Raw genomic sequence first — 25,732 nt, forward strand, 5'->3', positions numbered from 1 at the left:
TTCCCTCGGAGATATTCTCTCTAGAGAGAAGCCGATGTAGGGTAGGTAGAGTGGTAAAACTCATACTTCTTTTTATTTTTTTCCTTTTACCGGTAAACAGATATAGTAATATACTAAAGGCTACTTTAAAAATAAGTTATTCAGTTTGGTTAATTTCCTTCACGCCGAACTTTTAAAATTGGTAACTGGTTGATTCAATCTGATCCGATTTAATTCGGTTCAATCCCGTCTGATTAATTCGACTTGATTTTAGATTCAGTGTTCGGTTCTCGGTTGCAAAGTAACTTTTTGAATCGATAACATATGCTGATTAGGGTTTGGTCTATTCAATTTCAACCGGGTATGAACCAAACCGGATAACACGTTTAGCATTAAACACAGATGTAGGTCCCACCTAGACCTGTAAATGGATAGCCAAAATTTGCCTCCGAATTCGCATTCGTATTCATTTAAGGGTATTCGTATATGAAATTTTTCTTACGGAAAATATCCGTATCCGTCCGCTAAGCTAAGCAATCGGATTCGGATTCGGATAATTGCTTATCGGATCGGATAATGTCCGGATAAAAAATTATCCGGATAGAGTAAAATATTTAACATTTTTTCTTTAAAAATGAATGATAATCGGATTCGGATACCGGTAATCGAATTCAGATAGCGGTATTCGGTAATCGAAAATTAGAAATTTATAATAAAAAATATAAAAAGTGACAATTATCAATTAATAATCGAATAATTTATTGGATCCGATTATTATCGGATATCCAATAAAGTTTTGGATTCGAATTAGGATGCATTCTCTAAATTTTTTCCGGATTCGGATTCGGATTTGGATTCGGATAGCGGAATTTGCTAATCAAATTCGGATTTGGATTTATACTGGTGTATCTGATCCAATTCCGATCCGTTTACTGGTCTACAGTCCCACCACACCCAAAATTATAAATAATAAGTTCTGTGGTTCAGTTTCGACTCCCTCCCCTCCACGTAGCCATTAAGGAGTCCCTCTGCTGCTTTTCACCGTGCAATCTTCCTTTTTCTCTCTCCTTTGGATTTCTCTCCGGCGAAAGTTTCCCTCCTTATAGGTAAACTGGTAAAGTATCTCAAGGTTCGGTATCTTTCAAAATATACCAATCGGACGACTTCCATTCTTCAGATGGTCGTTTCTCACGTTGCCTTGGGAAAGAACCACTACCCCTCCCATTCTTGCAATTCTTCCAAAAGTCGAGTCTTTAGTTTCCGTACCAGGAGTCTCTGACTCTGAAGACGGAAGCCATTACGTTTATGCCTTTCTGTTTCCCTTTTCTTGGCTTTTCTTGGTTTCGATTCGATACAGTCTCTTGGTAGACCCGCTCCGTCTCTCTGTCATTGTTTGTGTAAGATCAGTGAGTTACAGGAAGCTTGGGAGGTTTAAAAATGGCGATGACACCAAAGGAACACATAGAACATATAAGGAATACAAAGTTCCCCGCCGAAAGAGAGACAAATTATGATCTTCAGCAGGCCATCAAGTATCTCTCTGCGGAGCTCTACGCTAAAGATGTCCATTTTCTCATGGAACTCATCCAGGTTTCCTTCTCCTTTCATTCTCTCTGTATGTCTTCTCATGTCCTTTCTCCCCCTCTCAGTCTTTGTCAGTTAGAGAGAAGACATCTCAAACACTCCTAACAATGGAATCATCTGATCATAGTCGATTCTAGAAATTTTGCATTCTGCTTGCGATTTTGAACTCGGCATTATCTGAATCCATAATTTCGAGAATTTTAAAGGAATATATTTTTTAGAGGGAAAAGTTCTGATGAACGCAGGGTGGTGGTTACGCTTGAAACCCTTACCCTCTTGCGGTAGGAAATTACTCTACTGCCAAGTATGTCCTTCCACTTCTAAAGAATAGTTTTTATTTTTATTTTTTTAATACTTTTAAAAGAATTGATAGATTGAATTGAATGTCCTGGTGTTTAATATATTTGGAATCGGTGACCAAAACGGAGTTGATTTCCTAGTTGACTCACTGAGTTTGGAACTATAGTGGGAGATTGCATGCTTCGATGCTGATGACAACATGGAATTCTCCTCACGTCGATTTATCTATTTTATAATTTTGTTAACGTTTTATGTATATATATATGTCTGCATTTTCTGAAAATATACTTTCAGAACGCAGAAGATAATGAGTACCCTGAAGGGGTGAAGCCATCATTGGAGTTTATAATAACATCTCGAGACATCACAGCTACTGGAGCTCCTGCTACTCTGCTGGTTTTCAACAACGAGAGGGGGTTTTCTCCGAGGAATATCGAGTCCCTTTGCAGTGTTGGGAGATCAACAAAGAAAGGGAACCGGCAACGTGGTTACATCGGCGAGAAAGGTACTTCCAAAAGTTTAGCTACAATTTAAGCCACTTAATACAATCATTTGGGGATTTTCTTTAGGGTTCAAATTTCACTTCCTTTCATGTTTGTTGAGTAGGGCTCATGCTTTACATTGTGTTGCTGACAAACACGGGTCCTGCTCCTCAGTGAGCCAGGGGGTTGTGGGGGCAGTGCCCCTTGAATCTATAGAGGATTCACGTTTCTTTGGGCCTCGGAGTTTCTTTATAGTTTGGGTTTGGGTCCATGAATAGCGGTGGCTTAGGGTTTCTAAGCGCATAAATATATTCTCTTCTAAGAGAACATCAGAAATAGTTGGTTTTGAGAAGAATATAGGGAAAAATTAATGTTAAACGTAGCCTCACATTGAGGTGAACCAGGGTAAAATCCATGTCTCTTTCTTTTTTGTTTTCTATTCGATTGTGTGTGATTGATCGCTCTAATCCTAACAATGTTTAATCTCCCTTGCAACCAAACACAATGATAGTAAATTAAGTTGTTGACAGGACTTTATCTTGACCTGGTGTTTGAGTGATTTTTATTTTTGGGGTGCAATTGGTGTTTGTGCTCAGTACTTCTGAGTTTGGGACTACTTTATGTATTAGAGTGCGTTTAATTGTTTGAAGTAATGAATCAGTTGCTGGTTGTTCCTCTTTTGTTATTAATAATTTAATATAAAAGAAGAGAGATTGTTTAATCTTATTATCTAAGAGAAAGATTTTGTACACACTAAACGTTAACCATTGGATGGACATAAATGTGTACAATGCATATTCTCTCCATTCCCATTTAATGGTTGAAATAAAGTCACGTACCATGCATGACATTGTATAGCGCTCTTTTCCTTTTCATTTGAATGGGATAAAACATTAACACACTATTTTTGTTCATTCTTTATATACATACTGTGTGTAAGGGTATGATCCAAGCCTACATCATTTTCAAACCCTCATTTGTTGTAATTGCAGATTCCTTCTTATACCATGTAGAAAACCCTTTACCTAAAAGGGGGAAAACAATGGAGTTGTCCTTCACCATGAATCACTATATTTGATGAGGTTGTGGGAGTTTGTGATTACATGGTTGCTCACTAGTAGTGAAAATTCCAACCCCATTAGTGAACGGTGGAAAACTCTCTTGGAAAAAGTTGAGTTGGATTTTTTGCACCTAGAGATTCATTTGCACGATTGATGTCTTTTTTTTTTCCTAATTATTTTAAGGGAAGAGATCGCTATTTTGGCTTATGCAATATGCTGCCCCTGCATGTGGACATGTAGGCATGCAAAATTACCTCCACCGTATGGCTAAACGGCAGTCATTATGTACATCCCTATATCTGCAGGGTAATGCACGACACCCCTAGGCAGTGTTCTTTGACTGCTACTCCGTTGGCGAATTCTGGCTTTTCATAGCTGCTGGACAGTTGCTTTCTACATCTCTGTATTGTGATGTAGGGGTAGTGCACCACAACCCTGGGGCTTTGTTTTTGTTTTTGGTAGAGCCCTTTGGACATGTTCTTTCTCCTTTTCTTTATATATCTGATAAAGCTACACATGACAAAGCATGCAGTGAGTGGACTTGTGTCAAACAGACCAATTTTATTCATAGCTGATCTGTTGCACTCTTCTAGAATTGAATGAAAAACAACAGTTCTCACAGTCTGGTTGTATCTTCTGTTTATCTCCATCTCTTCTGTTTATGGAAGCTTGGTTTCTTCAAAAAGTTGTTCTTACCATATTGGAGCTAAATATTTCACTGGAAACTGATGCAGGTCTGATGCCAAATTGGCCAATTTCCCTTTGAAATCAACTTAGGGTTGATCGATATGGGTGTTGGGCCTTTGTTCAGCAAATTTATGTTGTCATGGGCCTACTCTATGGCCCCATTAGTTTAGGGTTTAGGTCAAGTATGGAAGTAGGTTTTTATTTTAGTTTTTTTTTTTTTGGATGAATGAATAATTAAATTAACTGAAAAAAGATACAATAAACAACCTTCAAACAGGAGGCTAGAAAGAGGAATTTAGACCCCAGGAAACAACAATAAGCCTGTTCCTTGGGGTGTCAATAACAAGGGGATGGGGAGAAGAGAAACTCTAGCAGAAACATCAAAACAGATGGCCTTCCAAATCATGACAATAGAGCGGGATTTGGAGGTCCATTTTCAAAGATTGCGTTCCCACCAAAGATGATGAACTGTAGCACTGAAGACAAGCTTACTGATCCAGTCACAAATAGAGGAACCTGGAAGACTTCTCATGACCCAAGACCAATATCTAGCAAACCCAAAGGAGCGATGCGAGCATGGCCAAATAGAAGCAAGGGCTTTTCTCCAAAGGGAGTTGGAGAAAGGGAAAAGAAAGAATGGGTGGTCAAGGTCCTCATGGTTACACCAACAAAGGGTACAGTTTGGGTTCACAAGGATGTGACGGCTAATGATGAAAGCTTGGGTGGGAAGGGCAAGCATGAGGGCTCTCTAAAGGGTAAGTGAGTGGCGGGGGATGTGACCTTTGAACCAGATCAACGGGGGCTAGGGGGTGGGAAGGGGTACGGAGGAGGTCCCAGGCCGAGGACAAGGTGAAGGTTTTAGTGGGGGTGGGGAGCCAGACAGTAATATTATGAATGGAATTTGAGAGAGCGGGGAGGGAATTCCAGACTTGTGTGAAACAGGGGTGGGGGGAAAGGGATCAGGAGCCATCAAAAATGAAGGAGGAAAGGGGGGGTGGATTTGGGAATGTTGGTATTGTACATGATGCAAGGGCCAAGGAGGGTGAAAAGAATGCCCATCGGATGCTACGGATCTAGCCAAAAGGAGGTGGTGGTGCCAATGGAGATAAGAGTAGAGATCGTCGTGAGTGCACGCGGCCCCAGAAGGAGAAGCTTTCTCCAAACCCAGGAAGGGTTGGAGGGGATGGGAATGGTCCAGAAGGAGTCAAAACGGAGGATGTCAGAGTGAACCCGTCGGACCCAAGTGGAATCTTGTTTGGATACGATCTTCTAGATGAGTTTGAGGAGGTAGGTCATGTTGACATCCAAGATGTGGAGAATATGGAGGCCCCCTTCAGATTTTGGGCTACAGGTAGCCGTCCAACTAATGGGATGAAGGAAGCGGGATGCTTCTTGACCCTTCCAGTGGAAAGCACAGAAAAGAGATTTCATAGCAAGGATAATGGATTTGGGGAGGGAGAAGATACCACACCAATAAAGGTAAGATGAGTGGAGGACTGGTTTGGTGAGCACAACTCGACTAGCGAAAAGAGAGAAGCTTACCTTTCCAGAGTTGAAGCTTTTTGTAGATATGATCAAGCATGGGGGAACAGTGGTGATGAGTGAATCTACCAGGGATAAGGGGAAGACCAAGGTAGGTCACCGGGAAAGAACCAAACTTGAACCCTGTAAGCTGCAGAAGAGATGAGCACAAGGAGTCAGGAATACCAGAGAGGAAGATAGTAGACTTCTCAAGATTAGATTAACTTTGAGGCTGGAGAAGGACTCCGGCCTCAAAGTTAGAGAGGGCTGAGAGGATGGAGGAGATGGATTGATGATCAGCTTTGGAGAAGATCATTAGATCATCAGCCAACACAAGGTGGGTGAGATTGAGGGATTTGCATTTAGGCATGGGGGAGATGAGATGCTGATCAATGTTGGATTGGAGGATATGAGACAGAACCTCTAAGGCAAGAGAGAAGAGGTAAGGGGAGAGGGGGAAACCTTGACAGATACTAACACGAGAAGGGAAGTAACCAACCGGAGTGCCATTAGTGATAATGGAGAAGTGGGGGATAGAGATACAAATCTCAATCCAGTGGATGAAAGAGGGCGGGAATCTCATAAGAAAGAGAACATCGCTGATAAAGTCCCAGCGGATAGAATTGAAGGCTTTGTGGAGATCAACCTTCATAAGAGCAATAGGGGAGTGGGAGGTCTTATCAAATCCACGAACAATTTCCTCACAAAGGAGGATATTATTTGCTATGCTACGACTAGAGATGAAAGCAAATAGGTTGGAACTCAGAAGAAGGGGCATAACCTTCTTGAGTGTGTTCGCAAGGACCTTAGAGATGAATTTATAGAGGAGATTATAGAGGGAGATAGGGCTGAAGTCCGTGAGAGAAGAAGCACTTGGCATTTTGGCAATGAGACAAAGGAAAGTTTGATTGATGGAGGAGAGTTGGGAAGGATTGAGGAAGAAGCTACGGATGGCTTTCACATGGTCATCCTCAATAAGGTCCCAGGCTGAGAGGAAGAACCCCATACTGAATCCATCAGGCCTAGGGGCACGATTAGGCTTATGGGAGCAAATAGTGAGAAGAATTTCTTCAGTGGAGGGGATAACATACAGAGGGAAGGGAGAGAGGAGGGGTCTTGAAATTTTTTGAGGAGATTAGGGGGGAGGGAGGAACGAGGAGGGAGAGAAGGGGAGAGGAGATTGGAGAAGAAAGAGGCGACTTCGGCCTTGATATTGGGAGGATCGGAAATCCAGGAATCATTACTAGAGAGAAGGATGGGAATAGAATTGTAATTTTGGCGAGCTTTGAGGGAACGGTGAAAATAAGTAGTATTGGAGTCCCCAAGCTCGAGACATTTGATTTGAGCTTTCTGGCGGATGAAGCTTTCTTCTTGGGAGGCAAGAGAGGAAAGCTCCTTAGAGAGCAAGATTTCAGAACCAGCCAAAGAAGAGTTGAAAGGGTCATCATGAATGAGGGACTGGATACGAAGAAGATCCGATCGACAAGAAGTAACCCTAGAGGAGATATTACCCAAGATGGAAACATTCCAAGAACGAAGAGCTTCTTTGGTGTTTCTGAGCTTACAGGCGAAAGCAATGAAGGGGACAGAATGGTAGTGAACCGGTTTTTCCCAAGCCTTAGCAACAGTGGGCATAAAGGAAGAACTAGTAGTCCACATATCAAGTCCATATCTCAAAGAATTTAAATGGCTTTGGGCCAAAGCATAGAGGAGGAAGAATATGGACAAGACATGGGGAATGATTGGAAAGGCTAGGAGGGGAGGAGGCATGGGAGGAAGGGAAATTTGGAGAGCCAAGAATCATTAGTGAGGAATCGATCTAGCTTAGAAGCAATTCTAGCTGAGCCCACATGATGGTTATGCCAAGTAAGAAGATGGCCCGACCAACGGAGGTCAGAGAGGCCAGAGTCTTTGATGCAGGAGTTGAAAGCATCAACCGCAATCGAGTGAGGGGGTGCCCACCAATATGCTCATGGGAGGAGCGGACAATATTGAAATCTTCACCTATGCACCAGGGCTGGTCCACAGTGGATGAAGAGATGGAACAAATATCCTCCCAAAGCAGGATACGGTGGGAAGCATGATTGAATCCATAGATGTGGTGATGAAGAAAGGGTGAGAAGGGGATGGAGGGGATATGCTGAGGTATATGAGTTGGGGAGAAGAGTTTATGAGAGAAATTTGGAATTTTGAGGGGTCCCAAAGGATCTAGATTCTCCCATTAGAGGAGTGATCATAATTTGAAATGAAGGACCAAGAGGGGGCTATAGCTCGAGCAATCCGATGGGCATTATTTTGGAGGACATGGGTTTCAAGAAGCGCACAAAATGAAGCTTTTGATTCTTTGAGGGGGTTCTTAACTTCCAATTGTTTAGCTAGGGAGTTAATACCCCTCACATTCCAAATGAGAACATCAGACATAATGACGGGGTGGGGGTGGGGCAGTCAAATGGCTATTTGAGTTGGGGTTGATAATGGTAGGGGAATTTGAGTTTAGCTAAGAAATGCAGAGAGGGGAGTTGTGGTCTGTCTCACATAAGTGGGAGTTCAAGGGAGAGGGGGTTTCAAAGAGATCTGGGTCAATTGAGGTCTCCGATAGAGAAGAGGTGGGTTCAGGGGAAGAGATATGGGGCAAAGGTTGGTTTATTGGGTTGGGTTCAACATTGTTACGGTGGGATATTTGAGGGTTAGTAGTGTGAAAAGGGATAATGGGCTTTCGGTTGTTATGGGCTAGTGTAATGAAAAGTGGGTTAGTGGTGGGCTTCGGAGGAGATAAAGGAGGAGGCCCATTAAGGGAAAAGTGGGCACAGTTCAAATGTCATGGTCCAACAAGGGGGAGTTTCGTGAAAGGCTTAAGCCAAGTGTGGGCCCCTCACGGAATGGGTAGGTGAAGGGTACTTTAGGCACAAGGGGGTTTAGGTTGGGAGTAGAAAAAGGGGTTGGCGATGGAGGAAGGTCTGGTTTGATGAACAAAGGGAGCAACAAAGGGTTTGTAGGGTTTCCACCTTTGAGGTTTGCAAGAGAAGGGAAAAGTGAAGCTTTTTCGTTAGCGGTAAAGGAACAGGGATCTCTTTGTGACCGGTCTACAGTAGGTGTACCTTCAGGCGGAGATGGAACAGTAGCAGTGCATACAGAGGCAATTCCAGCATTCTCAGAATCCAGACTTGCAGGTTCAGAGGTAACCTGGGAAATTTTGGGAGCAGCGACAACCATACGGGGATTACTTCGTCTTCTTCGTCTCCTTCGTCTCCGGTAAGTATTGGCTACCGGAGCTTCTTTCACTTTGTTGCAGTGAGCACATATTCAGGCAGTGTATCCAGTAAAGCGGCAGCGGTGGTAGATGGTCTACTGAGATAGTGATTTTTCCAGGACATCTATTATTTTTGTTGGCGGAGCTTCAGAGACTTTGTAGGGCATGAAATCCACAGTTGGATTTGGTTTTGTTGTAGAGGAAAGACGAGTGCATCTAGACAGAGACAAACAAATATTTGTGTCATGGCCGAAACAGGAACAGTGGTTGCTGTGATTAGAGATCCAATCATATACAATCAATTGATCATATTTTAGACCATTGTCATCTTCAATCTGACTAGAGGCGGTAGAGGAGCAACAGTTGAGAATTCGATACAAATCCTTGTATAAACAAGGCGTTCCAAGTTGATGGTTTTCGAATCTGAACGGAGGGGCTTCCCTATGGCCAAACCAATACAACACATGCAATCAATATTCTAGAACTCAAGAGGGAGCCTAGGGAGGTTTATCCACAGGGGAAGGGTGCTGAAGTCGACCTTGTGGAGGGGCATCGAGGGAGTCCAAGGTTTGATAAAACATAGAGGTTTGTCGTCGAACCATGCTGAGCCTTCAATAGCACGGGACTTACACTCCGGGGAATCAAAGTTGAACAGGAAAGTACCGGAGTCAAGGAGGTGAGTTCCCATGATACTGATGGCTTTCCATTGTTTGGCCAGGGAGGTCTTGATGATATCTGTGGGTGGAATAGGGCCGAGGAATTGTCTAATGATGGCATGTTGCCATCAAAGGATTCCAGCGGCAGTGGGCAGTAGGGGTAGCAGTATCAGTGGGGATGAAAGAGAGGTCTAGAGTCGTAACTAAGGGATTGGAGGTTTGTAAAAGAGAGTTCTATGGTTTAGTGGTTTCAGCAGGTGGGAGGGGGGGGGTTTCAGGGGAGTGGTCAAGTTCAAGGTTGGCAATGGTGGTTGGAGACGGAGAGAGTATAGAAGGGTTAGGTGGTGGGGAGTGACGGGAGGTTGAGGGCGGTAAGCACAGAGGGGGATCCATGGGGGGGGGGGGGGAAGAAATTCTTACTGGCGGGGAAAATCAGAGCAGTGCGTTGGTTCCTTATTTTCGTTCTTGACTCTTTATTTTAGTTTAGTTGGTCTAATTATGTAAATTCTGCCCAACTTAAGTTATAAGGGCAGAATAAAATTTTTATGTTTTATTTTTGGTTTAGACAATGTTTGAGTCAGTCTAGGATAATGACAAGGAGTCCTTTTTAAGTTTACTTATAAGGGTCTTATTTGAATTTGGGTTAGCATGTTGACTGCAACTATCTTAAAGTCAGTTTCTAAGTCTTAATTTCACTAGGACTTCTTATGTAAGCTATAATTAAAGACTAGGGCATGTAACAAAGGATAGAATTCAGAATACGATTAATAAAGAGATTGTTGCTGCCTAAGAGCAAGGTGTTAGTAGGACGTCTCATCGATGGTAAGGGATCTCCATATGATTGAGTAAGCACCTTAGGGTTTCTATTTGAAGGCTTCTCCTTTGGCAATGCATGTAGTCTGCCTCCACTTCTTTCCATCTCCATCACACCCTATTATAAGGCTTGTGTTACATGTAATTAACAAGTCAGCACTTAATTCCATTCCCTTCTCATATACCCTCCTTTTTATTTTCTTGATGTTGAGGAATGTCACGTCAGCATCGCCATAGCAGCCTCCATTAGTTTTGATGATAACAAACATGAATTACTTATGACTATATTGAGTTGTGCAAAGCTAATTCAATATGATAGCAAGTGGACCAAACCCAACTCATTGTTGGATGCCCAAGTCAAGGCCAAGACCAAGCTAAGATGGACATGAAGTCCAAGTCAACATGATCATGAAGAATGGAGTATAAGAAGATTCAAGAATATCAACTTAAGCTCAAGCAAGAAGACTTAGTAAATTAAGGCCTATGATAAATCCTTGCACATACAAATGTTATTGTACTCATTTGCATCAAAATCATGTGTATCATGTCATTAAATTGACTTAGGACATGTTAGGAGTGTGTATGAAGACATAGGGTTGGTTAGAAGACCTTGAAAACCCTTACTGTCCCTTAAAGTCCTTTGACTGTGCTTTTGGGTTTAAGACGGAGCTCCATTTGGCCCCAGATGGCGCTCCGTCTGGTCACAGAAGTTCAGATGGAATTCCATCTAGTTAAAAATGCTCCATTATATTTTAAATGAAACAGACGTCCGTTTGAGTCATAAGGCGATCTGTTTGGGCTAAAATTTACCCGTTTTCTATTCTTTGGGGGTTGGACTAAGGCACTCAAAAGCCATCTATATGAGCTCAATTCACCCCATTTGAGAGTTTGAACCTTGCCAATTGATCATCTACTCCCCAAATACTCTCAAGTATTCAAATTCCAAAGAAATCACTTGTTTTGCCTTTCTTACTTCTCCCTTGAAGAATGTATCAAGGTGTTTAAGCAAGCTCATTGGAACAAAGCTTGAAGTGATTGAAGGCTTTTGTTGGAAGGTCATTAGTAGTGCATATCATATGATTTAGATATACAACCCTTATTGCATCACACTCACACAAGGGGTATAGTGTCATGCCTCTTATAAGGTAATATCCTTTTATCTTTTGTATCTTGTTGTTTTCAATTCTAAGTCTAGGCAGACTAGAATTGGTTTAGGGTACTCTTGCTCGTGAACAAAGATTGTAGAAGGTGCTTTTACCTATGACCAAAGATTGTAGGTGTGCTTTTGCCCTAGGATAAACAAAGATTGTAAATGGTGCTCTTGCCCTATTGAACATAGATTGTAAGAGTTTGGTTCTCTACCCACCGTATTGAAAGAGAATCACTAGTGAAGATCTCTCTTGAGGCCAAGAGAGGAGTGGACATAGACTTGAAAAGTCGAACCACTATAAAATTCTTGTGTTGTGGTTGTTTGCTATTGCTTACTTTCATTCAGTTCACAATTTATCTTGAATTTACAATTAAACCGGAAAATTGGGCAATTCCACTAGTTGCAACCTATTCACCCTCCTTTAGGTTGTTTTGACACTTGAATTGAATTATCTTGAATTTTTGGACTTCTCTAGAGACCCAAAATTCAAGGTTAGATCTACGCCAATCTAACCGTTAAGTCTATCTCAAACTTCAGCAACCTCATCCCCCGACCGTAGTGATCTTCCATCCCAATTTAAGCCTCATTGGACCAACCAAACCTGGAGATTTTATTCATCCTTGTTAGTATCACTCTATTTTCCCTCCAAAATCAAGAAACCTAGTATCTCCCAAACCATCCGTCCAAAACCATTGAAACTTGAAAAATTATTCTCAAGACCAAATATATAAATTCCTTTAAGTTTTCATCTAATTTCTGCACTTCATCTTCTTCCTTGAGAAGTGTGCAGAATTTTTAAAGTTTCCAAGAAAACCTAACCTTTCCAAACTTAATCCCTTTTCTCTAAAACAGTTTCTAATTTATAGATTAGTAATATTACTAATTGTGAAATACAGAAACAGCAACCCTAGGCCCTTCCCAACCCAACCCAACCAAAACACTAAATTTGTCCCTAAATTCAAACTCAGCTTTGAATTTTGAAATTCAGTAAATTTCAGACCTGTTTCACCAAACCCAGTAGCCTTATAAACCCTAAAACCCTCAGCCAAAGCTTCTAGAAGCCCTAGTTAAGTGATGGTTTCATTCTAGAAGATCCTGGAAGATTAACCCTAAACCTGGGTTTACATCAATGGTATTAAAGCTATAAGTTCCAACACTTCTCGGAGTCTATAACCATTGTAGAGGAAGCACTAAATATGGAAGAACCAAATAGAGACTTCTATCAGTTTCACCACTGTATCTACAATGGGATATGGAAACCACAGAGGCCTCCACAGATGTACAAGTTAGAGACATATGATGGTGTTAAAGACCTCAAGGTGTTCTATGAATGGTTGTATGATCTAGACAACTACTTTGAGAGGTACAATCATTCAGAGCATGATAAGAAGTTTGCATAGAGATACTTGGTCGGATATGCCTGTGAAAGATGGAGTCACATGATGAAGCAATTGTGGGTCGAAGACACCGAACCAAGCACTTGGGCAGAGATGTTAGAGATGTTGACTCAGTTATTCTTTCCCCAAAAACATCAAAGTCAGGCAACACCAACATGCCCAAAAGTTGATAGTAGAGATTAAGAGGACTTGTACAAAAGAGCGAGACAGGGATGACCACATTAGCTACAACAGCCAGGCTATGACCATCAGAGGAGGCTAGAAATAAGTAAACAGTTGAAGCAGATCTTCACACAACTCACTGAGATGAACAACAGAATTACAAAACTTGAACAAACTAGTAAGTGCACTCAAAGAAGGGGAGTTCCTGATTTACTAATCCTTGAAAAAGAGATTGACATAGACAAAGTCCAGATAGAGAAGGACCTAGCCCATAATGACAAGATCCTAGTAACCAAAGAAGAAGTCAAGACCCTCATTCCACCAAAGGTAACAGATAGCAGGACCATACCAGCCCCACCTCCAAGTGGAATGGAACCTCCTTTGAGCCTTCCACTTCTTGGAGAAGATGTTGTTAGCATTCTCAGGGCAATAGCAATAGTCAAGATAAAGGAATTGACAGAGAAGGACTCCAAAAGCTTCACCAAATACTTCCCCATGCCCTGCTGGTTTGTTGAAGAAGGTACTCATTGACTTGAAGACCACATCACCCAAGTCATCATCCTTCCAGAGTTTTGTCTAGGAGCAGTACTGGCGGCCCTATACCTACAAATTCCTCCTCATTGCAAGATGAGAGGTCAAGTCCACTTGAAAGCCCTACAAAGAGTTTTGACCCAAAAACACATAATAAGCACAGTCATCAAGTGATGAATGTTGAAGAAGGGGACAGCTGATGTATCCAGCCCCAAAAGAGCCTAGAAGGGCCCAAACAAAGGGGCCGAATCTATCCAAGGGACAAAATGGTCATTTTCTCCCCTAGAATTGAGTCTATTTAGTAGGGTTAGTTTAGAATTAATTCTGATTTTTAATTTTGGTTTTATTTTCTAAATTAGATTCTTAGTGATTAAGTAAGTGTTGTTACCTTTTATTAAGAGTCTTTGAGTTGTAAATTAGGAAAGAGTTATTTCCTAATAAGGAGTCCTAATTTTTAGGTGCTAGTCTAGTAAGTTTGGGTTGCTTAGCAACCAAGTTTCCGTATTTGAGTCCAAGTCCTTTGTTTTAGTCTATAAATAACCTTTCTAGTGTAAGTTATTTTTAGATTTGATTGGTTGAATGAATTGAGTTTTGAGAATAGACTAATATAGTTGTGGGATCCCTTGGAGAGTGACTGGTGGCTGGGTTAGAAGCTCTTATCTTCTTCAATTCTGAGATTTCAGCATCTTCTTCAAGCATTCTCCTACAACTCTAGCCAAGCATTCATTCACAAGTAAGTTTGAACCATCCCCAACCCCTTCTCCAGCATCCTCAGCCCCACCCTAGCCCTACCAAAGCAGCCGCAAGCCTTCTTCTTCTTCCCCACGTTTTCAGTCCTAACCACACTAGGGTTCCCTCAACCCCAGCCTGAAAACCACACCAGAATTAGGGCTGCTTTGAGAGTTTTAAGATTAGGACTAGTTTCTATAGTCTTAGGCAATCCTAAAGAAATTACAGAAGCAGCAACCCTAGCCCCTTCCCAATCCAACCGAAACTTTAAATTTGCCCCTAAGTTCAAATTCAGCTTTGAAGAAATTTAGTAAATTTCAGACCTGTTTCACCAAACCCAGCAGCCTTATAAACCCTAAAACCCTTAGCCAAAGCCTCCAGAAACCCTAGTTAAGTGCTGGTTCCATTCTAGAAGATCCTGGAAGATTAACCCTAAACCTGGGTTTACATCACTGTTCTTCCAAGATCTTTTAAGAGAATCATCTCATATGCGATCAAGAAAGGGTTCCTTGAAATTTTGGGGTTAGGGTATATGGGTGGTTGTTCCCCAACTGGTTCCTAACAATTGGGTTCTAATTCCCTGCTTGGGGTTTGGTTTGTTTGATGGGATATAGATAGATATAGGTATAAGGGTATTTAGGGTATGAAGGATACTTTAACCCACTGTGGGAGGTTGATAAATTCATTGGTATGGGGTTATAATGTCCTATTGTATTCCCTAGAAAGCTACGTCCTTGACATAGCTTAGAAAGTCCAGCTCCCCAAGAAAGAATTTACAAAAATTCCTTATGTTTCATTGCCACAAAGGAGTAGAGATTTCTAGTTACAATGGTAGCCATTGTAAAGGCCATGCATGCGATAATATTGGTTTAGGTAACTTTTTCTGTTGAGCTCGATAAATTTTTCCATACTTAACTAATGATTATGTCCCAGCAAGATTTTAATGGAAATAAAAGTAAACACTTTTCCTCGTGAAATCTGTTAATAAATTATGTCCCAGCAAGATTTTTCATCCTTTCCCTAATTGTCTCTAATTTGAATTCTTTCCATATCATTTCATCTTCTCATTTGAATTCTTTCCATTCATCACTCCTCTCATTTGAATTCTTTCCATTCATCACTCCTCTCATTTGAGTTCTTTCCATTCATCATTCTTTACATTTGAATTCTTTCCATACCATTTCATCAATATCCTAATTTGGCCATGCATAGTTTGAAATCTCATTTTGTCTCGGTATCTTGTCGAAACCCACAAGACTTGGTATGAATTATGTGAAAAGCTATGAGTAAGTCGTTTGAGGTAGCAAACTCACTAACGTATCTAGGGTTCCCCGCCCGGGGCCCATGTCCAACTAAGTGCTAGGGAGGCCGAATCCATTCCAGGGGTAGAATGGCCAATTCCTACCCCTGGATCGAGTTATATTGAAGACCAAAGTCCAATAGTTTATTTTATTTTGAAGAGAGTCATAGAGTTTTAAAGCAATGTTTCCTATTAAGAAGTCCTACTTTTAAGGATAGCTTAAATTAAGAAACTGTTATTTCCTTTTGGGTCCAATTTGTCTGTTATCTAATTAGTATTAGGTAACTCAAGTGTAATCTCAGATCTAAGGGCTGAGATTGCATAGTAATTAGATTCTTTTGTCAAGTCTAATTTAAGTTGTGGTGGGGCCCTAGCATTCAGGGAAATCCAGTAGGAGTCTGAGTCTTTTGTTTTTTCTTAGAGTTGATTGAATGAAAAAGGGTTTTGAGAATACAGACTGGTAAAGTTGTGGGGATCTTGAGAGGAGAACCTGCGGCTTGTTTAGTGATTTGTTTCTTCAACCTCAAGACCTTTCAATCACCAAGACAATTATTTTATGAAGAGTTTTCTGCAGTTCCTTCAATATACAAGTGCAGCCCCTTTCCCAAACCCTAGAAGCCATTCCAATCTCTTATTTCTTCCCACGTTTTCAGCTCCCACCCCTACTAGGACTCCCTCATCCCAGCCTCCTTCCCTGCTTGTTAAGACCTAGAGTTGCCCCTAATCTTATTGCAAGTCATTCCCCACCCCTTTCCATTAGTTTCGGCCCTTTTCCAAACCTCCCCTGGCCCTTTTGTTTTTCCCCATCATCTTCTTCTTCCAGCAGCAGCAGGTTCCATTCCTTCTGGTAGATCATCATTCCCCAGCCCCTTAGACTCCCAGACTCCCAAAACCTTTTTCTAGAATCGCCCCAAGCTTAAGATTACATTCCCCAAGCCCTAAGTCACTTTAAACCATTAAACCCTAATCTGAAAATTTTCTGCAACTCAGCTGCATAGAAAGTTGCAGAAAATTTGAATTTCCAGATTTTCTAAAACTTAACTACTTCTGTCCTAACATCCCATACCTATCTTAACCCTTAATAACCCTTATTAGTATCCTTGAACTACCAAATCAGCAACCCCAGCCCAACTACCAGCCCTAGCTGAAACCCGAAACCTTTCAATTAGCTGCTGCAACTTGTATACAAGGTCCTGAAAGTGAACCCTAATATTACATATCTCGCATTCAACGGAGGCTTGTAAATGTCCAAAGAAGTGATTTAGTCTAAGATTGAAGATTAGAAGAGCTAGAGGCAGACCTAAGATTACCTTAAGAGAAGTGGTGAGAAAGGATATGCATAGGTTAGTCCTTATATCTAGTATGGCTTCAAACATAGCTGATCAGAAGGCAAGAATCCATGTAGCTGACCCCATTAGTTAGGACAAGGCTTGCTGTTGTTGTTATAATGTTCCATTACACAGATACGTTGGTTCCTGTGTACAATGTCTTGTAGCTATATTCTGTAAGAAAATAGACAGAATTTTCTTTTACCTTCATGTTCTTTTGTTTGTTTTAGGTGTGCTTTCTATAAATGACAACTAGCATATTGGTGACTTGCAGGAATTGGCTTCAAAAGTGTATTTCTGATAACAGCTCAGCCTTACATTTTCAGTAATGGATATCAGATAAGGTTCAGTGAAGATCCAAGTCCAGATTGCAGTGTTGGATACATTGCACCAGAATGGGTAGAGGAAAATCCTACTCTTGCAGACATAAAACAGATATATGGTTCTGCTAGTATGTTTCCAACCACAACAATAGTGTTACCTTTGAAATCTGATAAGGTGGGACCTGTTAAGCAACAACTTTCCTGCCTGCATCCTGAAGTTCTATTATTTCTTTCCAAGATCAAACAGCTTTCTGTTAGGGAAGACAATGAGGATCATAGACTCAACACAGTTGGTGCAATCTCCATTTCAAGTGAGACTGATTTAATCATGAGGAAGAACATTGATACAGAATCTTACACCGTTCATCTCTCAGCTGAGAAAAATGATGATGAAACTGAAAGAGAATGCAGCTACTACATGTGGAGGCAGAAATTTCCAGCTAAGCTGGAAAACAGAGTAGAACGACAGGAGGTTGAGGAATTGATGATTTCATTGGCATTTCCAAATGGAGAGCGTCTTATTAGAGGGATGAACTCACCTGGGGTCTATGCATTTCTGCCAACGGAAATGGTTACAAATTTTCCCTTCATAATTCAAGCTGATTTTATTCTAGCATCATCCAGGGAAACTGTTCGCTTGGACAACCAATGGAATCAGGAAATTCTCAACTGTGTGCCCTCTGCATTTGTTAATGCTTTCATCTCACTTGTGAAGACGACTGATGCAGCGCCAGTATTTGCAGTGGTCCGTATGTTTGATTTGATACCTATTAGAAGTTCTTCATATCCAAAGCTGAATTCTGTGATGGAGAAAATCAAAGTGAAACTGGTTGAGGAAACCATAGTTCCATGTGAGTCGTACACTGATCAGAAGTTTTTTTGTAAACCCAGTGAAGTAGGTAGGATAATGCCTTCTTTCTGGAATATCTTAATTAAAGCAAGGGAGCAGGGTGTGAGCTTGCATAATTTATCATCCCATGGATTATATGTTCTAAATTCAGCATTTGATAGAGAGGAATACGATGATGTCTTAAACTTCTTGGGAGTGAAACAAATGGATAATGATTGGTACGTGAAATGCATCCTGAGCTCTAATCTTGTAATGGGTGTTTCGGAGGATGTTTATATGGAGCTTCTATTTTTCCTTGCTAGTAACTGGGATTCCTGCTTCAAGAACACAAATATCAAAGACCTACCCCTTCTGAAATATATGGCTCAAGATGGGAGTGTATCTCTATTGAGTATCAATGCAGTGACACAGGGGAATGGTCATAGAGTATTCCTATCAAAAGGTGCTGATCAAATTTCATGGCTAATCAATTGGAACCAAGAATTCAGATGTCCAGGAAATCTGTTCTTTATGCCAAAAAGTACACAGGTGGCTCTGCGAATATTTTCTAAGAGGGAATCAATATTGCAATGGCTTGGATGTCATGTGAAAGTTTGTTCTGTGAGTACTTCTGGTTATGCCTCTCAACTAATTGAGGTTGTAAAGGATGACAGGAAGTTAGTTATTGCCTTAGCTCACTTCTTGCATCACTCATTGTCTAATCGATTTCTGTCTGAGCAGGAAGTTGGTCAGTTTTGTGGTTGTAAAATGCCCTTAGTAGATAACTATGGATCTATAACTACAAGAAGAAGTTTTGTTCTTGTCCCTGCAAATGGAAGCAACTGGGTGAGATTGATTGGTACAAATCCATGGAGGGGAGTGAACTATGTTGAATTAGGAGAAGACTACTTGCAACCTGGCCATTTTTCTGGTTTTGAAACAACAGGGCAGCAGCTCATGAAATTCTTGAAGAAGTATGTTAAAGCTTCTGATATCCCGGATCTCTGTCCCCCTAATGCTGTATTTCCCACAGTTTATGCTCCCTTGACCAAGGAGAATGCATTTTTGTTATTAGACTGGATTAGAACCATGAAGCGTAAGGGAACCAAAATGGAGGGAGAGTTCATGAAATGCATAAAGGAAGGAAGTTGGTTGAGAATTTCTTTGGGCAGCACTTTAGGTTACAGGCCTCCTACACAGTCATTCCTATTGACCCCTGAATGGGGTAATCTGTTGCAGAATGGGTCTGTCTTAGTTGATATTCCTTTGATAGATGAAGGATTCTATGATAATAGAATCAGTGCATATATGGATGAGTTGAAAACTCTGGGAGTGATGTCTGATTTTGGAGAAGCATGTCGATTCATTGGGAAGCATCTCATGACTCTGGCAGCGTCATCAAATTTGACCAGAAGCAATGTGCTTTCAATGCTTACTTTTATTAAATCCTTGAGGGAGAGGTATTTGCCTATTGAAGATTTTATCACGAATATAAAGGAAGGAAGATGGCTTCAGACTTCTCATGGGCACAGGACTCCTGTTGGATCCATTTTGTTTAATTCAGAATGGAATGATGCCTCAAAAGTTAGTAATCTCCCTTTCATTGATCAAGACTACTATGGTGAGGAAATCCTCAACTTCAGAGAGGAGCTTCAGTCCCTAGGTGTTATTGTTGGATTCAACCAAAATTACAAGGTCGTGGTTGACAACTTGAGAGTGCCATCTTCATTAACTTCGCCTGATACTGTTCTCTTCATTTTAGAATGTATTCGTTATACAAGTTCTGAGAAAATTGTTCCAGTGTTAAAAGATAAAATATGGTTGAGAACAAGTCATGGCTACAAGTCTCCTGGGGAATGCTTCTTGTACAGTCTTGAGTGGGGCTGCCTCCTGCAGTTGTTCGGTGCTTTCCCAGTGATTGATGAAAAATTCTATGGAAGTAGCATCCTCTCATACAAAAATGAATTGCGGGAAGCAGGAGTAGTGGTGGATTTTGATCTAGCTGCAAAAAGATTTTCTTGCTATTTTAAGCGGCACGCATCCACTACTACGAAGGAGGATGTACTCTCATTTCTCTCATGTTACAAACAGTTAAATGACGCACACCTTACTTTTCCGACAGATTTTAGCAAGTGCATCTGTGAGGAAAAATGGCTAAAGACTAATCTTGGCAACAGGTCTCCTAAGGAGTCTATATTGTTTGGACCAGATTGGCTTTCTATCTCTCAAATTGCTACACTTCCATTCCTCAGTGACGGTAATGACTATGGGAAGTACATAACTGAGCTGAAGGCATTGGGGGTTGTGGATGAATTCAAGGAGGGAGCAAAGTTTGTGGCAGCTGGCATTCGTATCCCCTTAGATCCAACGGTCTTGACTCCCAAGAATGTGTTTTCATTGCTGGATTGTGTTCGAAACTTAAAGCATGAAAAGAGCAATCCCTTGCCTGCAGAATTTTTGAAGAGAATTAATACAAGATGGTTGAAGACTCATATGGGTTACCGAACTCCAGAGAAATGTTTGTTGTTTGATACAGAGTGGGCATCATTCTTGCAGCCAGAAGATGGGCCTTTCATCGATGAAAAATTTTATGGTTCCAGCATGATTTTGTACAAAGAAGAGCTCAATGCTATGGGTGTCACATTAGATATTAAAGATGGGTGCACTTTGCTTGCTAGTCACCTGGAATTCCATTCTCAAGTTGCCGTGATTGCGCGAATTTACCAGTATTTGGAGAAATTTAACTGGGAGCCTGAAAATAAAGAGAAAGAAGCTAGATGTATTTGGATTCCAAATGGATGCACCAAGGGAGACTGGGTCAGCCCTGAAGAATGTGTCCTTCATGACAGGGATAACCTCTTTGGCGGGCAATTGAATGTTTTAGAAGGGCATTATGAGAAGGAGCTGCTAAAATACTTTTCCGTGGCTTTAAACGTTAGACCTGCTCCTTCAATTGATGACTACCATAAGCTATGGAAGGAGTGGGAAAATTCAGGATACCAATTAACTGAGTCCGAATGTTGTGCCTTCTGGGTTAATGTTGCAAACGTTTGGAGCAAAAAGCCAAAGAATATTTTTATGGAAAACTTGTTGAAAGTTCCTGTGGAGACAGGCACAGGTGGAATTCTTTTGTCCAACAAACATGATGTCTTCATCCCTGATGATCTGCAATTGAAGGACATGCTTCAGAAGGCTTCCCTTCATCCATTATTTGTCTGGTGTCCGCAGCGAAGCATGGAAATTCTTCCTCACTGTAGGCTTCTTGAAATGTACAGCAGTGTTGGAGTCAAGACTCTTTCTGAATCCATACAGAAGGACGAATCCTCCATACCGGATGGTACTGAACTCAAGATGATCAATCCAAGAGATGTACTTGTCAGAGAGGGGCTGCTTAGACTCATACTTGGGTATCTGGCAGACCCAGCATTAAAAATAGATGTGAAAACAAGGCATCAGACAGCCAAGTATCTTCTTGATCTTTCTGTGTTTGAGACAGGTAAATCAATTACTGCAAGTTATGTCTTACCACTCTCTTCAGGAGAGAATGTGAATGTGGAGGTAAGTCAAATGATTCGTTGGGAGAGAGAAAATTCAAGGTTGTTCATACAGAAGGCTAGTAAACCATCTGTGCATAAAGCCAATATAGAATTTGCTACATCTTTTTCTAAAGTGATATCTGAGGGACTGTTATGGGAAAGAGAAGATCAAATTTTTGGACTATCTGAGCTTATCAAGCTGGGTGTTCTGCTGGAATTTGAAGAAGAAGCTATTGAGTTCTTGATGAAGACCAAAAATCTGCGACTTCCAATTGAGGATGAAGAGTTTTTGGCTTCGGTATGCACATCCTACTAGCTTTCCAACTTTATGCTTGCTTTGTTTGCCCTTCTATCACCTACCACTTATATCTGCTTCTTAATGTTTTAGAATCTGCTTTTGTTACTCTACTTAACTCTTTGTGATGTCTAATGTGCATCGATAGGGCATCGGTATTGACATCCAACTAGCCAGCCCAAATTAATGCTTGTTCTGTTTGTCAATCTCTCCAATACTACATATATCTGCTGCTTTAATGCTTTAATGTGTGTTTTTGTGAATATATGGTTCATAAGTGTCAAGAACTTCAAGATCTTTGATTTCTCATGGAGGATGAGTTCTTGGCATCAGTATTGACATCTGACTGGCCCCCCAATTTGATGGTTGTTCTGTTTGTCAATCTATTCTATACCCGATCTGGCTCTTTAATGTTTAACCTTGCATTTAATTATTTGTGATACCAAATATCTATGGTTAGACTTGTGGATTGACATTTCCTTTTTGTAGTTCTTTTGCTTCTGTTCCTTTCCCTTTTTGCATTAACAGGCCTTCTTTTATGTGTACATACAGCATAGCAGGCAAGTTTGTTACAATGGAAGGAATAGACCCAAGCTCTAGAAACTGGAAATAGAAACTTGATTTTTTAAATTTTATTTTGTAGTATTTGTTATATATATATGAAGCTAAAGGATCTCATTAGAAAACCTTTCAGTCAGGGTACATATCAACTATTTACAAAGGTTGTAGATTATTCTCTAGAGTATTTCTATAAACACTAGATTGAAGGTACATAGGCATAGATTGAAATGGGAATTTGGAGATATGAGTTTAAGAAAGATCCTTAGACAGCTGCAAGAGGACCAGTACCAAAAATATGGGCAAGCAGGAGTACTTAGGGCTTGGTAGTAGATCTGTGATAGTTTTGCAATTAGTCCAGAGTTGTCTGAACCCTAATCCACCTGCTTTTGTAAACTCTACGCCTGCCAAACTCCTTTCCAAAACAGTCTCCAATTTCATGTCAAAAGGGTATGTATCCATTTTCTTATGTACAAGGTGTCTCTGATGGACCAGAAAATAACCCCATATACAACTGCAAGCATTAGAACAGTATTAGTAATTATAGACCAATTAGGAGTGGGGGGGGGGGGGGGTAGGGGGGTTCCTACATGGATCTGAAGCAGTATCACCTGAATCCTTTGCCTTAGGAAGGTAAAAGGGAGTTGTTTGGGGATTGTATTTGGAGTTCTGAAATCCAAAATAACTTGGCATGTTAAGTTTTGGTTGGGTGTAACCTGTCAGTTCCAAACTGAACTTGGTTTCTAGATTTCCAAATATAATTAAGGTTACTGCTAGGACTGAGAAAATCCTGTTCAATTGTGGAATGTTCCAATGGAGTCTAGTACTCCAATCCCGGCAGACCTCAAGAGTTGACAATGCAGTGATAAATTCTAATCGAATCCCTAACGGACCACAAGCCAAAATATGTTTCGAAAACTCACACCCAAAAAATAAATGCATTATAGTTTCTTCTTTCAATCCACTTAAAGGACACAGTTGAGATATTGAGCACCACTTACCAATGAGAATTCTAACAGGGAGACCATTTACAAGAATTTGCCAAAAGAAGCATTTATACCTTGGATGTAGGGTGAATTTTTTAAGAAAATAACTCCACCATTTTAGATACTTAACTCCAACGATATTATGATGAGGAGAAATATGTAAGCAGCCATCCTAGTGGAAAATTTGTCACCCTAATAGAGAGAGCAGTGCCACCTGTCTTCATTGCCAGATACCTTGGAAGACACAATCTCTGTTGCAAAGTGAATTGGCAGGATTGGTGAAAATAAAGAGACATTCCATCTACTTTGGACTAGGGTTTGGGATACCCGTTTAATGGAATTAGTTTGATGAAGTTCGCTGGGGATGCAATGGGATTTAAGTGTTGGAATCCAAGGATCCACCCGAAAGTCACTATTGCATCCATCTCCAATCTGTCTAGAAACATATTGCTTTAAGAGTAGCTAAACTTGAGGCTAAGCTATTCCATGCATGAGAGCCTTGTTTTCGCCAAGTTTTAGGGTCGAAAGGGGAGTTTGTGGGGAAATATTTACCCTTTAAAACCTTGGCCCACATAGAGTGTTAGGTTCCAAGGTAATACGCCTACACTGTTTGAGGAGGAGTGCTTGGTTTTGGATTTTAGATGGTCAAAATCCTAGCCCTCCTTTATATTTAGAAGTGAAAGGTAAATTTTGTTGGGTTATTAGCAGTTCCAGCCCATAACCTAAACATGATAGTTTCAAGTTGATTGGCTTGATTCGGTACACACGTAAGTATATATTCTTACGTGACAGGTTTGGTAAGAAATGTTTAGATGCATATACTATTATGTGACAGGTTTGGTCTCTTCCAATGACTCTCTGATGAATTCTAGGATTCAGTCACGTGTAATATTCTAATCTAAGGACATTCATTGGATTTACCCTAATTTTTGGATTTGAATATTTCAAGTGCTGAATCTTATAACTCAATGAACACTCATTGAGAGATTTTCTCAAAGGAGAGGAGCCAAATAATTAATTGATCCCCATAACATTAAATGTTTTAGCACGTAATTAAACCCTCCCTTGCTTGGTTTTTGCACGCCATCTTTGTTATTTGTTTTATTCTGATCATTTGGCAGATCCCAACATTGGTTAAACTTGTTTGACTATACTCTATGATTTGTTCTCTTTTTTCTCTTATATAGTTTATGTTCACTAGAAGAGCTAGGGGTAGACCTAAGATAACCTTAGGAGAAGTGGTGAGAAAGGATATGTATAGCTTAGGCCTCGAACAGAAATGATTGGAGGGCAAGAATCCATGTAGCCGACCCCATTTAGTTGGGACAAGGCTTATTGTTGTTGTTGTTGTTGTTGTTGTTGTATAGTTTATGTTCACTATGAATATACCCTTTCAATCTACTTGATTGATTATTTAGTATCTTGCATTTAAATGAAGAACTTCGGCTTGAGTTAAAATATTACTTATTTTTTGGGCAATTTATCACTAAGAATTGAATTTCATAAGAAGTGCATAAACAAAGGCCTTTTTTTAATCAAAATTCATTCTTATTTTTACCTACTTAAAAGAAATCAATATTAGCTATTTTATGGTTTTGTTTGGTTCAAAATATTATTGGTGCTATAAGATTGTGGGCATCTTTGAGATTCTTGGTTGAAGGGTTTAGAATTTATGTGTTTCTTCCCTTTTCTTTTTGCTGTTCCAAATCTGGCTTTTTTAGTCATATATTTCTATTATCTTTGCAGCATTTTGGAGAGACAGTGATGGCATGCAATGATCTTGGGCGGGGTTGCAAGCGGGGACAGAAGAAGAGGCCTGGGCGAGGTGAGGTTGTAGGTGCAAGAAGAAGAGATTCCGGCAAGGTGGAGTTGCAGAAAGAAGAGCTTGGGTGGGTGAAGAAGAAAAGGCTACGGTACTAGTGTGCAGAGCTTGTCTTCCCAATTCACAGGTTAAAGGTCTAATTTATTCTTAGACTTTGCTTCCTTTAAGCACGGGTTCATTACAAAATTGTTTTTCCTTAGAATCCATCACATTTTGGATTTTGAGGATTTTTTTTATTCTTTAAAATACAAATAAGATTTAAACAAAAAAATGAAAAATGTGAGAAATTGAGAATCAGAATTGATGCAAAAAAAGACCCTGAGCTTGCATAGCAGGAATTTAGCCGATTTAGTATGAATCCATTGCCAGTACATGTAGCCCATTAGATGCAAAAGCAAGTGATGTTAGTGGACACAACAGAATTTATCTATTAGTTAGATATCATAGGCAATG

At 40.5% G+C, this 25,732-nt stretch overlaps 1 protein-coding gene across 1 annotated transcript; it reads left to right on the plus strand.

Moving 5' to 3' along the window:
* Window positions 1-1,123: 1,123 nt before the first annotated feature.
* LOC149015418 (uncharacterized) lies at window positions 1,124-25,721 on the plus strand. The gene is made up of 4 exons (XM_089156366.1): window positions 1,124-1,569; window positions 2,158-2,368; window positions 17,205-21,916; window positions 25,204-25,721. Exons 1-4 carry the CDS (start codon window positions 1,417-1,419, stop codon window positions 25,375-25,377), a joined length of 5,250 nt encoding a protein of 1,749 aa, XP_089012492.1. The 5' UTR covers window positions 1,124-1,416; the 3' UTR covers window positions 25,378-25,721.
* Window positions 25,722-25,732: the final 11 nt, after the last annotated feature.

The sequence above is a fragment of the Hakea prostrata genome, chromosome 5, assembly GCF_041222555.1.
Source record: "Hakea prostrata isolate BN-2017 chromosome 5, UWA_Hpros_2, whole genome shotgun sequence".
NCBI classification, from domain to species: Eukaryota; Viridiplantae; Streptophyta; class Magnoliopsida; order Proteales; family Proteaceae; genus Hakea; species Hakea prostrata.